We start from the raw sequence: 11642 nt of genomic DNA, 5'->3' as shown, positions 1-11642 counted from the left end.
TTTCTCGCGCACATAGGCTTCCTGCGAGGCGCCGCTGCGTGGACTGGGCTGGTCGGGGAGCCGAGGGCCAGATGGAACAGAAATTACATTTGTCTCCCCTCTTTTCTAATTCCTCCTCCTCCTCCTCCTCCTCCTCCTCCTGCTGCCGCTCAGAAAACCACCTGATAAGTCACAGGACCCGGAAATGTCAGGGAAAACCGAAATGGGTCCGAGCTTCCTCCTTCTGGTGCGGGTACGGTGAGCTTTTGGTATTTACGTGGTGATGTGTTGTTCCCCCATTCAAACTCCCAGACTTCTTCATATTCAGTGTCGCGACCATCAACTAATCAAACAAACAGACTGTCATTTTTTTTTTTTACCTCAGACAGGATTTTTTTTTTTGAATAAAGAAACAAGAATCTAACGTGGGCGAGAAGTGATTTTAAACTTTTCGCATTTTGCTTCAGGACCCCAAATGGCCTCCACACTCTTATTTTGGAAAACACTGATCGAGGTCGACGTCGATCAAGCTTAGCAGGTGTGAGGACTTTTGCTATCCGACCTAACGACTCGACCGGTTTTCAGGCTACTGTAGGCAGTAATCAGTCTTCTTAATATAAATAGTATTTTATTTTACAGCATGGTTCAGCTTGCCCAAAACATAAAGGCCTATCTCATACTAGATTTGACAGTGTTAAACAGGTGGCACCCTCATATATCTTACATTGGTTAAAATCTGTTAACAACTTACAATATAATAGACTAAAAACATTTGGAAATACAATACAATTGCACTATGCACCGTATAGTCTTTTACTCTGAAATAATTTGCATTCTTATAGATAAAGAACGAAGAAACTTAACCTCAAGTAAACTACTTAAGTTTATAATGCGAGATTTAAGCAAAACTGAAACATGTATAATGTCATTACAAGAAGCCACTAATCATCGGTTACTTTTACAAGTGAATATTTTCAAGAGGAAACGGTCGACTCAAGTTAGATTTAAAGTTACCCGAAAACCAAACACACTGCTCCTTGACAAGTATCTGAGGACAGTTTCAAAATGTATAAACTTTTTTTTTCAGTTGACATTCTAAATATAGAAACATTTATCAGTATTACAAACATACCACCTGTGTGAAAAACAAGAGATGGCTTAACAGTATTACAAACTTTGAGAACTCGTACAAGTACTGTGTTTTGCATTACAATGACATAGCAAATTCACTTTTCATCACATCCCATGCTCATAAAACTTGTCCCCAGGTTTATGATTAAGTGTAAACTGAATAAACAACACTGCCATCATCTACAATCACGCTAACCTGTATCAGCTACTTCGTAAAAATTGAAAGCAGGGTTGTACGTTGATGACATTTTTGACTGGCACATTATATCCATATCACATATCATACAGCGCAAGTCTTCAGCAGAACTTCAGTTCAGTAGTAATATTTTGGTGGTGTCGAGCACGCCGCGCAACACATAGAAGTAATATTCAACCAGCTGTACCGCGCTCTTCTTGTTAATCTACCTCTTTGTAATATTTAAATTGCAGGTGAGGTCTGATGAGAGGAAGCTGGGGTGAAATTAATTACTGAGAAAAAGGCGGAGAGCAAATAGTTTTTTTTTTTTTTTTTTTTTGTGATGCAGCTGCGACTGCTACACACATGAACAGAGAGGAGCAGAGCTAATCAAAACTGGCACGGAATGCACTTGAGCTACTGTAGTCCTTAGAGCCAGTTGGTCTACATTGCGCGTGTGCACATGTGTATACAAAAGTGGGCTTTTCTTAACATTTGTTCGTTGTAGACCATTTAATTGCACCGCCACTAGGAAAGTCCCGGCTACGTCTATTATTATGATTCTCAGTGTTGCTTAATTTTGTGAAAATTTTGGCACCAGAGCTGACTAGTTTTGGCACTGTTCCTGGTTTTACATTTTGGCAGAAAGGCGTTGTGCACCGACGGCCCTTCGGTAACGTAAGCACTCGTGGGTGATTCCTGGTCTTTTTCTACGTACAGTTTGGATTATCCCCTTACTGATAAAAAGAAGAGTAGTAAATACAAGCAAGCAAAAGACAGAGCAAAAAATATGTGTTAAAAACTTCAAAAGGTAAATAATCTATGTATCTGTGTATGTTTGTGTGTGTGTCTGTGCACCTGTATGTGGAAATGTATGTCTCTGCGATGTACAATTGTGCTGACGGCCACTGCGTCAGCTCCCCTTTTGCTCTCACAGTGTTGAGGAGCTGTGTGCGAAGTCTTGGAGCATGTTTGAGGTGTAGACTGAGCTCGGGGGTCTACCGAGCATCGGCTCGATGACGGGGGAGCCGCTCACGGACTCCCCCGAACAAACAGAGTCTCTGAAGGGGGAGGGAGGAGATAGTGCTAGGGAATCCTCCAGAGTTGGCTTGTTCTGAGTTAAATCCTCGCACTCCCCCTCTCCCTCATCCTTGGCATTATAAATGTAGCTGTGTAAGAGGTCAAGTTCCTCGTCCTCGGGCCCCTCCTCTTCAAACGCCCCCACTTGTGGGGCCAAAGGAAGCTGAGAGGGTGTCAAGGTCAAAGGCTCCCTGGCAGTGTGGTCATTCAGTGCCGAGACATGGGGGCTGTGTGCGTCCACCACAGCCCCCTGAAAGCGCTCTGTAGTGCAGCCCATCAAGTGAGAGGGCAAGTAGGAAGCCGGCTTATCTAAATCGGACTCCAGCCCTTGTCCAGAGCCAGTCGGAGTCCAGAGGGGGCACTGTACGTCGGCCTCGTCGTCCTCCTCCACCAGGTTGTACAGAGGCTTAGCGCCAGGCGGTTCTTGGGGGAGATGCGGGTCTGTGCCAAGGTCGCAGGTGGAGGGCTCGCAACTGTGGGGGTCGGGGGTGTTAGTTAGGGGCCTGATGACCGCCGTCTGATTCAAGCCGGCTTCCTGTTTCCTCACATGCACAGACAGTCTGTGCCACACATTCCCCCCCCTCGGAGGGTGTCTTGCACCTGATTCAGACCATGACACAGACTTGCCATTAGAACTATGAACGAGATAAAGACCCAAGTTACTATCACAGGAAACCGGGGGGGGGGTGGAGACAGATAAACAACATGAACATAGCAGCAACATAACACAAGAGAGTAGCAGCATTTCAACATCTCTGATGCATGTTAAAATACTTTTAACCGTAAGACTTGAAATTAGCAGCATTGCTAAGGTGTTCATTCCTGAGCTATGAAGAACATCACATTTATCAACTGTGGCCCTTCACAGACGTCGTGATTCATAATGTGCTGCAGACAGCATTATGATCTTGAAATTGCTTCAGACATTTAGCTTGCAGAATCAGGAGCCATTCACACCATTTCCTCCTGTTCAACTACTCACTTATGTAGTTACAATGGGACGCATGCGTTTGGAATAAGTATTTCTGTTGGTGCCTGAACTGGCCTGAAGACGACAGAGTTTAGTGCAGATTGAGCTAGGGCTGGCTCTAATGTGATCAGTTAGGGAGGTGGGGAGGGGAGGGGTGTTCATGCTGAGGAAAGTTAAATGTGAGGTTAATTCAGAATAAACCAAAAGCAGCAGGGTGGCAAATCTCCTTCTTAGAGGGCTGCAGTGTCAAAAACCTTTCTTTTTTTTTTTTGCCATTGCCAGCCAAGGACTTACAAGATCAAAGAGGCAAGTTTTACCTTTAATTCATCAGATACTTTTTGTTGAATATAGAGCGACTCAACAAACTCAAGCTGAGAGCCAACCAAATTAAGAGTGGTTACTTGCTACACCTTTTCCTTTATTTCACTCATCAAAATCAAACATAATTCAATGATATGGCTTAATAAATTAAACAGAAGGTTTCCACAAAAACCTTCCACACCCAGCCCAACCTCTTTGTTGTGGACTTCAAGTCCTGCATAGGCTGAAAGTGTGCAGAAAATTAGGGATTTCAGCTTTAAGATTTTTTTATGATCAGTTTATGATTATCTGGCTGGTTTATGATTTCTCGCCTGGTTGTACACAATAAAATATTTCAGTGTCTGACAGTGCAGCTCTCCAGGAAAGGAGTTGAATGACCTCCCATGCCAAAACATTTGCCAGCCTCCACGCTCTGCAGACAGTATGTTGCTCCGTTTAGAAGGTTCAGGGGTTAGAAGATTAGAAAGGCTGCACAGCAAGGATGAGAGACAACACGTAAACATACGGGGATTACTCTCATACTCTTCCCCACTCCTTACTTTAGACACCTGTCCGTGTGTCACTGCTGCGGATCTCAAAAAAGTTATATGCAGGTCTTAAATCTAGTTTAAATGTGTTAAAATCTATACTTTAATAATCACGAATGTGTTAGCATGGCCCATTAGCTTTGAATCAAAGACAGCAGAACGTCCTGCACCAAGTTTTCTATTAAATTTATCTTACTTTCATGGATGATATATCATTCTCAGGGGGAGGGGCATGTGCCAATTAAACCAGTGTTCACTGCTTACGGTCTCTCTAAATCAATGTATCTTTTAAGTTTTATATAGACTGGGGTAATGGAAAGTTAAAATTGAACCGTTAATATCATGAATAAACACTGACGTATTCTTGTGATATCATTAAAAAATAAGCAACTGCATGTTACTTGGAAATAACTGATAGACCATTTACGGACAGCTCACAGCACCATTTGAGTGGTTAGGCATCTCTCATTTCAGCCAGTCACCCCAAGAAACAAAATAGAAACTAGCAAGATAATCATAAAAGGTCACTCACTTAGCATTGCCAGATCCGGGCTTCTTCCGTCGGAACATATTGAGGAAGCTGTTGCTTCCGCATTGAGCGGACTTGCCATCTCCAACGTGCATTCGCACCACGTCAGATGTGGTGAAGGCGCTTCGGACGTTTCTCTCCGGTTTGGCAATGATAATGTACATCTTGGGGGTGAACATGCACCCTAGTGCCACTGTTACACTTAGGCTGACAGAGAAGGATGTGGTGATGATCTTGTAGTTGGAGCCAAAATAGATGGGCACGAAGGCCAACCAGATGATGCAGGTAGTGTACATTGTAAAGGCAATGTATTTAGCCTCATTAAAATTGGCTGGGACGTTCCGCGTCTTGAAGGCATAGTAGGTGCAGCTCATGATCAGCAGGCCATTGTAGCCCAGTGGCGCCACCATGCCTAAGTTGCTGGTATTACAGATGAGGTAGACCTCACGTATGCTTGGGTATGACTTGATGGGCTCAGGAGGCTCCAGAATGATGAGCGTGATCTCCAGAGTTAGCTGCACACTGATCAACATAAAGGCGATGATCACCTGGGCCCAGGCGCTCATGAAACGGGGCTTCCTGGTGCAGATCTTCTTCTTGCTGCCAGCCAGAATGCGGGCAATGCGGTTAGTTTTGGTCACCAGAGCAGAATAGCACATGGCAGATGAAAGGCCCACCAGGAGCCGCTGCAAGTAGCAGGAGGCCACCGTCGGACGGGCGATTAATGTGAATGGACAGATGTAGCCCAGGAAGATGCCTGCCAAGATGATATAACAGAGTTCCCTACTGGAGGACTTAACCACAGGTGTATCACGGTACTGGATGAAGACAAAAGTGACAAAGGAGGTGATTAGGATGCCCACGCAGGAGAAAACCACTGCGACTATGGATTCCACATCCGCCCAGTCGAGATACTTCAGAGGCAGGGGCTGACAGCCTGGAAACAGCAGAGCAGATATCAGGTAAATTTTTGTTGGTGCTGTGGCACATTTTTGTGAATGAAAGGTACATTAGAACCGAGAAAAGAACCAATGAGCAGACAGCAGGGAGGTGGGGAAAGAGGAAAGCAGCACAGATTTGGAGACACAAGGGAAAGGTTTGTAGCAGAGATCATAGTCTTCCAAGATTTCCTAAAATTGCTCAGGAACTAATTTGCATCATCATACACACCCCAAAGCTCCAGTCCTGTCAGATTTCTCTCTCATTTTCATGTTGCGTGTATTTGCAGACACATGGGTATGTGTGTCAACTCATGATGCACTAGTTGCATACTTGTCATCTAAACATGCAGAGTAAGTTTGTAGAGCTTAATGGGAGAAAACTGACATCCTTAGACTTCCCCAGCTTAACACTCCATAAATTACATGCTGCTGCTAATAGCATTACAGTCATTGCCATCACAGGCGAGGCTATGCATGCAGTAACCCACTTCTGGTCTGCACATTTACTCTAGATATGTCAAATCATGACACATCTGAAATTCTAAAATACTCAGGAAGCTTGGTTATTTTCAACACAACACGCGAAAGGTACTAATGTGAGTATGGAAGTGTAAACCAATAGTTACACTTAGTATTATTTAAAAGCACTTCTGCAAAAGCAGACTGAGGGATACTTTAGGGGAAACTGTCCAAAGCACAGTGCCGCAAACTGTTGCCTGTTTTCTTTTGACCACCCCCCCATCTTAGCTTACTGAGGCATCAGCGTCACTGCATGCAAATGGGCAAGGGTGGCAAAGATGAAATGCACTTATCTGTATCTGTTCTTACACACAATCCTCAAATCCCTTATTCCTCTGAAAGCTTATACTGTCATATCTAAGCTCTGAAAGGTCCTTTGAATAATTCAGAAACAAAGCTAATTTTCCGTTGTACACTTTCTTTGGGCAAATCTATATTTGACTCTAAGCAGCATATTGACATTACGGTAAAAAAAATAAAAGCTTTTAAAAAAATCTTGCCCTAAATGAGCATGTGAGTGAACATATGGACAGTACAATCTCGCTCTATGAATAGGATAGGACCAACTCTCTCTATTAGTAGTCTCCAGATAGGGACATGTAATGAGAATGAAGGGAGAATTTCTTCCTCGATAGACTGCTGAAATGTATCCCCAAGCCTATCATGGCAGTAATAGGATTTTACACCTGGGAACTGAGAGCTCCTCTCAACTCTATAAATCGCTGTCAAAACAACCACTGGGTCACAACAAGGCAAAGAGTAGGGAGGAGGGAAGTGAACAGTGTCCCTTTTGAGAGAGTAGTGTGGAGGTGGAGAAAGCTAAAAGAGCAGGGTCATAGGACCTGGATGATGAAAAGCATCTGCAAAAGGAGGTGTCAGGGTGTGAAGTGTGAAGAGGCTGATGGGGGGAGGGTGATTTTTGAGAGCACAAAACAGTCAGAGAGAAAGTGTTTGCGCTGTCTCAGTGTGTAATAAGATATAAATGTAATGATAAGATTGTGGGCACACTGGGGTAGAAAATGAAGGGGATGGATGAACATTGTTCACGAAGGCATAAGTAGATTGGTTTTCTCTCTCCTACCTGCCAGGTCATCATCGGGCCACCATCCCAGCTCACATGCCTTGCAGGTAAACTCATCCTGGACGTACTCATTGTCCTTGCACGTGGTGCAGATCCAACAGCAGCTCACCTCGCCCTTCCTAATCACCTGCACACAGAGAGGCCGGAAATCAACAACGAGGGGTCACGGACATCTTAGTGACCAGTCACAACGCTGATCAAACCATGACGAGAAGCACATTGCACCCAAAGCAACCAAAATAAGTAATCAGCATCAAGGGGATATCAAAGGCGAGGATATGTTGGAGCATACTGTTCATAAAACAAGGCCAGCTGCGTTTACATTATGCTCGCAGAGAAGCCGTTACCAGCACCGTGATATGTAAAACAGGGTGATAAGTGGGGCAGAGAGAGGGGGAAGCGTGAGCAGGCAGGAGAGAAAATGCACCCTCCCTCAGGGTGACTTAGTGTATAGCTAGACTGAAAACGATCGGCCCCAGATGAAGCAAATCAGGGAATTTCTACAGGCTGGGCTCAATACCAGATTTGATCATTTGCTGTCTCAAACTGGTCTTCTCCTCAGCCAGGTAGGGTGAACGCAACAGGAATTCATTTGTTCAACTTGTAACATAAACTTTGTGTGTGATATAACATAGAATGATTCGACTTGAAATCTCAAAAGTAACTTTGAAAACTACAACTTTTTTTTTTTAAACTCAGAACCTTTGTCAATCATGTTTAATAAGACTGAGCAAACATCCATCCCTCCATCAGCTATACTGCTTATCCTTTGAGGGTCGCAGGCTGAGCAAAAATGTGCTCGTGAATTCTTTTCTCCTCCATGAAGCATTTTTGCATAATATCTAATTGATGAGGCAAGGTTCCAAAATGTAGGGCATCCTGAAAGTTCACTTGCCAGCTAAGGATGCGTTGGATGATTACCAAAGAGAACAAATACAAAAAATCAAGATTAATTGCAAGAACTGCAAATAGCGTCAAAAGTGGTGACACAGTTATGAGAAAAGACAGTTATTTAAGAGCACAGGGGAAATACCATCTGTCTTAACTGATTGAAATCTCTGGGCTTATTTTTAGCCACACTAGCAGCCTGAATTCATAGATGTAGTGGGTCAGTTGGTCCGCCACTTCGGTGCAAGCTGAAATATCTCAACAGCTATTGGATGAATTGTCCTGAAATGTAGACATTCGTGGTCCCCAGGGACTGAATCCAAATGACTTTGGGGATTCACTGACTTTTTGTCTAGCACCACCGTGAGAATGACATTTTTGGTAATTCGTGAAATGTCTTGACAACTATTGGATTGTCATTAAATCTGGTTCAGATATCCACGAATCCTAAAGAGTTTACTGATCCCCTGACTTTTTGTCGCTACCAGCTGGTGAATGGATTAGCAGAAAAATTATGAACCGACATGATGGTTCCCAGAAAATTAACGACCAATGCCCTGACTTTATCTCTTTATCTGGTTGCCATTTTTGTTTGTTTGTGAAATTTTTGTGAAATTTGGTATACACACTCATGTTTAATGACATTCCCATCAGTCTCGGCTTTGCTTCGTGTTTAGTTCTAACGAGCAAATTTTAGCATGCTAGCACACTATAGTAAGATGATGACCATGGTAGAAATCACCTGCTAAATATCAGCATCTTAGCACATGAGCAGTCTCCACAAGACTGCCTGGTTAAATAAGGTTTAAATAAATGTGAGCATGCTGTAATTAGCATTTAGCTCAAAGCACTGCTGTGTAGTGTAGCTGTAGACTCTCTCTAAAAACCTGGAAAGGACATTCTTCAACAAGGACAAAAATAATCCTCTTGCAGTGGAATTCTTGGAATTGACAAAGAACAAGTTCTTTGTGAACCTTGTTGTACGTGTCTGGCCAAATTCATGTACTTGTTTCAGTAAAAATTAGCTAGCAGAATCAGTGTTTAAATAAGCTCTCTTGGTATTTACTTATATAAACACTGGCGCAGCATTCGATTAACACCTCTAAATAGTGTTGGCCAATTCCTCCAGAGTCACACAGCAAATTCTCCGCTGTTAATGACAATTGATTTTTTGGACTTCAGTGGCAGAGTTAATTTAACACTGAAGAATTTGTTCTAAGGAGGAACTGAATTCCCACCTTTATCTGTCCTTTGGAGCAGGGCTCACTGCAGACTGAGCGGACCATGTCGCTGCTGTTCATCCACAGCTTGTTGTCATCGATGCTCAAGATGCCCTCATGCCAGGAGCCCACATTTATGTAGTCATAGCGACCATCACCTACACTCTGTAGGTTCATGATGTCGTACCTGGATGGGCAGAGGGAGAGAGACGGAGGACCATAATGAGCGGAAAGTCAGTGAGAAAGGAAAAAAACGAGATAAGATGTGGGACAAAGTAGAACAGAGTAGAGTTAAAGATCACATAAGAGCGAGGAAGAGGGACATATTGAGGGAGAGGAGAGGGTGAGAGTGACAGGTAATTTAATGATAACGATTCCACAGTTTAGCAAACTCTTTTTCTTATCCAAAGTCACTTAAAGAGCTTACAGCCCTGTTAGTGTGACACAAAGAGCTCGTGCCAGTGCACTCTGTGGCCTCATTTTTACATTGAACCAGGATGTGCTCTAGCCGACCTCTAGCTGAAGGAGGAGTGACATGGCTGTGTTTTCTGACTGTCAAATGTTGTCTGTTGGACTGAAGAGAGATGAAAGTGGCTGCCACGGCGGGCATTCCACTGAATCTGTTCCAGTCCAAACTAATTACATCCTTTGTTGCTCAAGATTGGTCCTTGCACATGTGTGCATGTGCAAGTGTGCTAATGAGCAGGAGAGTGTGAGAAGAGAGAAATTCACAGATTATAACCAAGTTGATGATATGAACTCTATATTTTTCTACATTCTTTAGCACCCTCCTCATCTTCTTACCTTCCTGGGGTGTCTCCGTTTTCATCAAAATAAATCTCCTCCCCTGACACTCCTCTGAAGGACGTCTTTAAGAGGTAGTCCAGAAGCTTGCTGCCATCGATGGGGTCCATGGCCTCACAGAGCCCCGGCTGCCCGGGGCACAACTCCTTGTGCATATCATGGAGGCCATGAGCCATGGCATAGATGGCATTGATGACGAAGCCCATCTTACTATCCTGAACATAGTTTTCATGCAGACTTTCATTTCCTGTGAGAGAGGAAAAGAAGAGGGCATCAAACGGTTTGTCTGGTGTTTTGTGTTGTATTCAAGGAGCAGTTACACTGTGGGAATAAAGGCATAAGAAATATTGTGCTGCAAAAAAAAATCTGTTGTTTCTGGAAAATTTAATGCAAAACAGAATCCTCTTTTGCAGCAAAACATATTAGCATACAAGGGAATCACAACAAGATGTCCAAAGCTCAAAAGGAAACATGGAGAACAACTGTTGTCTGGGAAAATCCCAAGACTGTGTATGCCAAGTTGTACTTCACCATCAGCCATCTAAGGGCACTTTCCCACAGTCAAACACAGTGTTTTGGAGGATGGAAAATTTTAAATAATATCTGCAATTTTTTGGATCCATGTATATGGATCCTTGGGTACTTCTTCCAATGTCTTAAGAATGAATTTACATTTCTCTTTCCCTTAGACAGTGAATTTAAAATATTGATTTTTTTTTTTTTTGTCTATGACATCAACAGGCATAAACGTCCAGAAAACAAAGGGTGTGATTTATCTCAATAGAGATCAACATCTTTTTCAGGTGTTCCACCTGTTTGGGTGAACAGTGTGTGCTTAGTGAGCCATTCCTTTGTGCAGTTTTTCAAATTGCAAGGCCATTTTCTTTTTATTCCTCATACATTATAGACAAGCCCAGTGTTCCATATCAGAGTTTGACTGATGCAATCCTCACTCCGACTGAGAGCCTGAGATTGCCAGGATGAAGACATCTCCCTATTTGACTAAATCACAGTTTTAAGACATTAGATAGATGTGTTGTATTTAGCAAAGCATCAGTCAAACTCCTCCTGTCTTGGGGGAGTGAGGTGCTTACAGAGTGCAGGTGCAATTCTGATAAAATCATCACTATAGTAGTGGCTAGAAAAATGCACTTACCACCTTGAAGGTCTTTGGAATAAAAGAGGTATGTAAAAGTGTGATACAAAGAAAGTACAAAAGGAACTATGACTGTGATAGCAACAGTCATCACAAACCACTTATTGATTTTATTTATAATTTGATTAAAAGCATGCTGAGCAAATTATTTTAATGTTATTTTGATTTCAGTGTTCATTTGATTACTTTTTTATTTTTGATTGGATTTATTGTGAGTAATTTTTGAATCGTGATTTAAGCAAGTCAAGAACTCCATTTACCATGATCACCTTTTTGAGAGCAAAGGGGGAAAATATTCAGGGAGGAAAACAGAAAGAAAAT

The 11642-nt window shown here is 42.8% G+C and overlaps 1 protein-coding gene and 1 long non-coding RNA gene across 2 annotated transcripts in view; one reads left to right on the top strand and one right to left on the bottom strand.

The window, feature by feature from the left end:
* Positions 1-48: 48 nt before the first annotated feature.
* On the top strand, positions 49-10486 carry LOC120789206. Its single transcript, XR_005707357.1, has 3 exons — positions 49-232; positions 9402-9594; positions 10146-10486. It is a non-coding gene; the product is annotated as an uncharacterized LOC120789206 (long non-coding RNA).
* Positions 2131-11642, bottom strand: part of grm1a (glutamate receptor, metabotropic 1a) — a 28198-nt gene continuing 18686 nt past the window's right edge. Inside the window, exons 4-8 of the mRNA XM_040125777.1 lie at positions 10166-10412; positions 9380-9548; positions 7254-7380; positions 4716-5649; positions 2131-3000 (exon numbers count right to left, since the gene is read on the bottom strand). Coding sequence (XP_039981711.1) covers positions 2217-3000; positions 4716-5649; positions 7254-7380; positions 9380-9548; positions 10166-10412 — 2261 coding nt within the window. The 3' untranslated portion in view covers positions 2131-2216. The remainder of the gene's footprint in view (positions 3001-4715; positions 5650-7253; positions 7381-9379; positions 9549-10165; positions 10413-11642) is intronic.

This window comes from Xiphias gladius, chromosome 4, assembly GCF_016859285.1.
Source record: "Xiphias gladius isolate SHS-SW01 ecotype Sanya breed wild chromosome 4, ASM1685928v1, whole genome shotgun sequence".
NCBI classification, from domain to species: domain Eukaryota; kingdom Metazoa; phylum Chordata; class Actinopteri; order Istiophoriformes; family Xiphiidae; genus Xiphias; species Xiphias gladius.
Note: the sequence above shows the minus strand (reverse complement) of the source record. Positions and strands in the feature narration are given on the sequence as shown.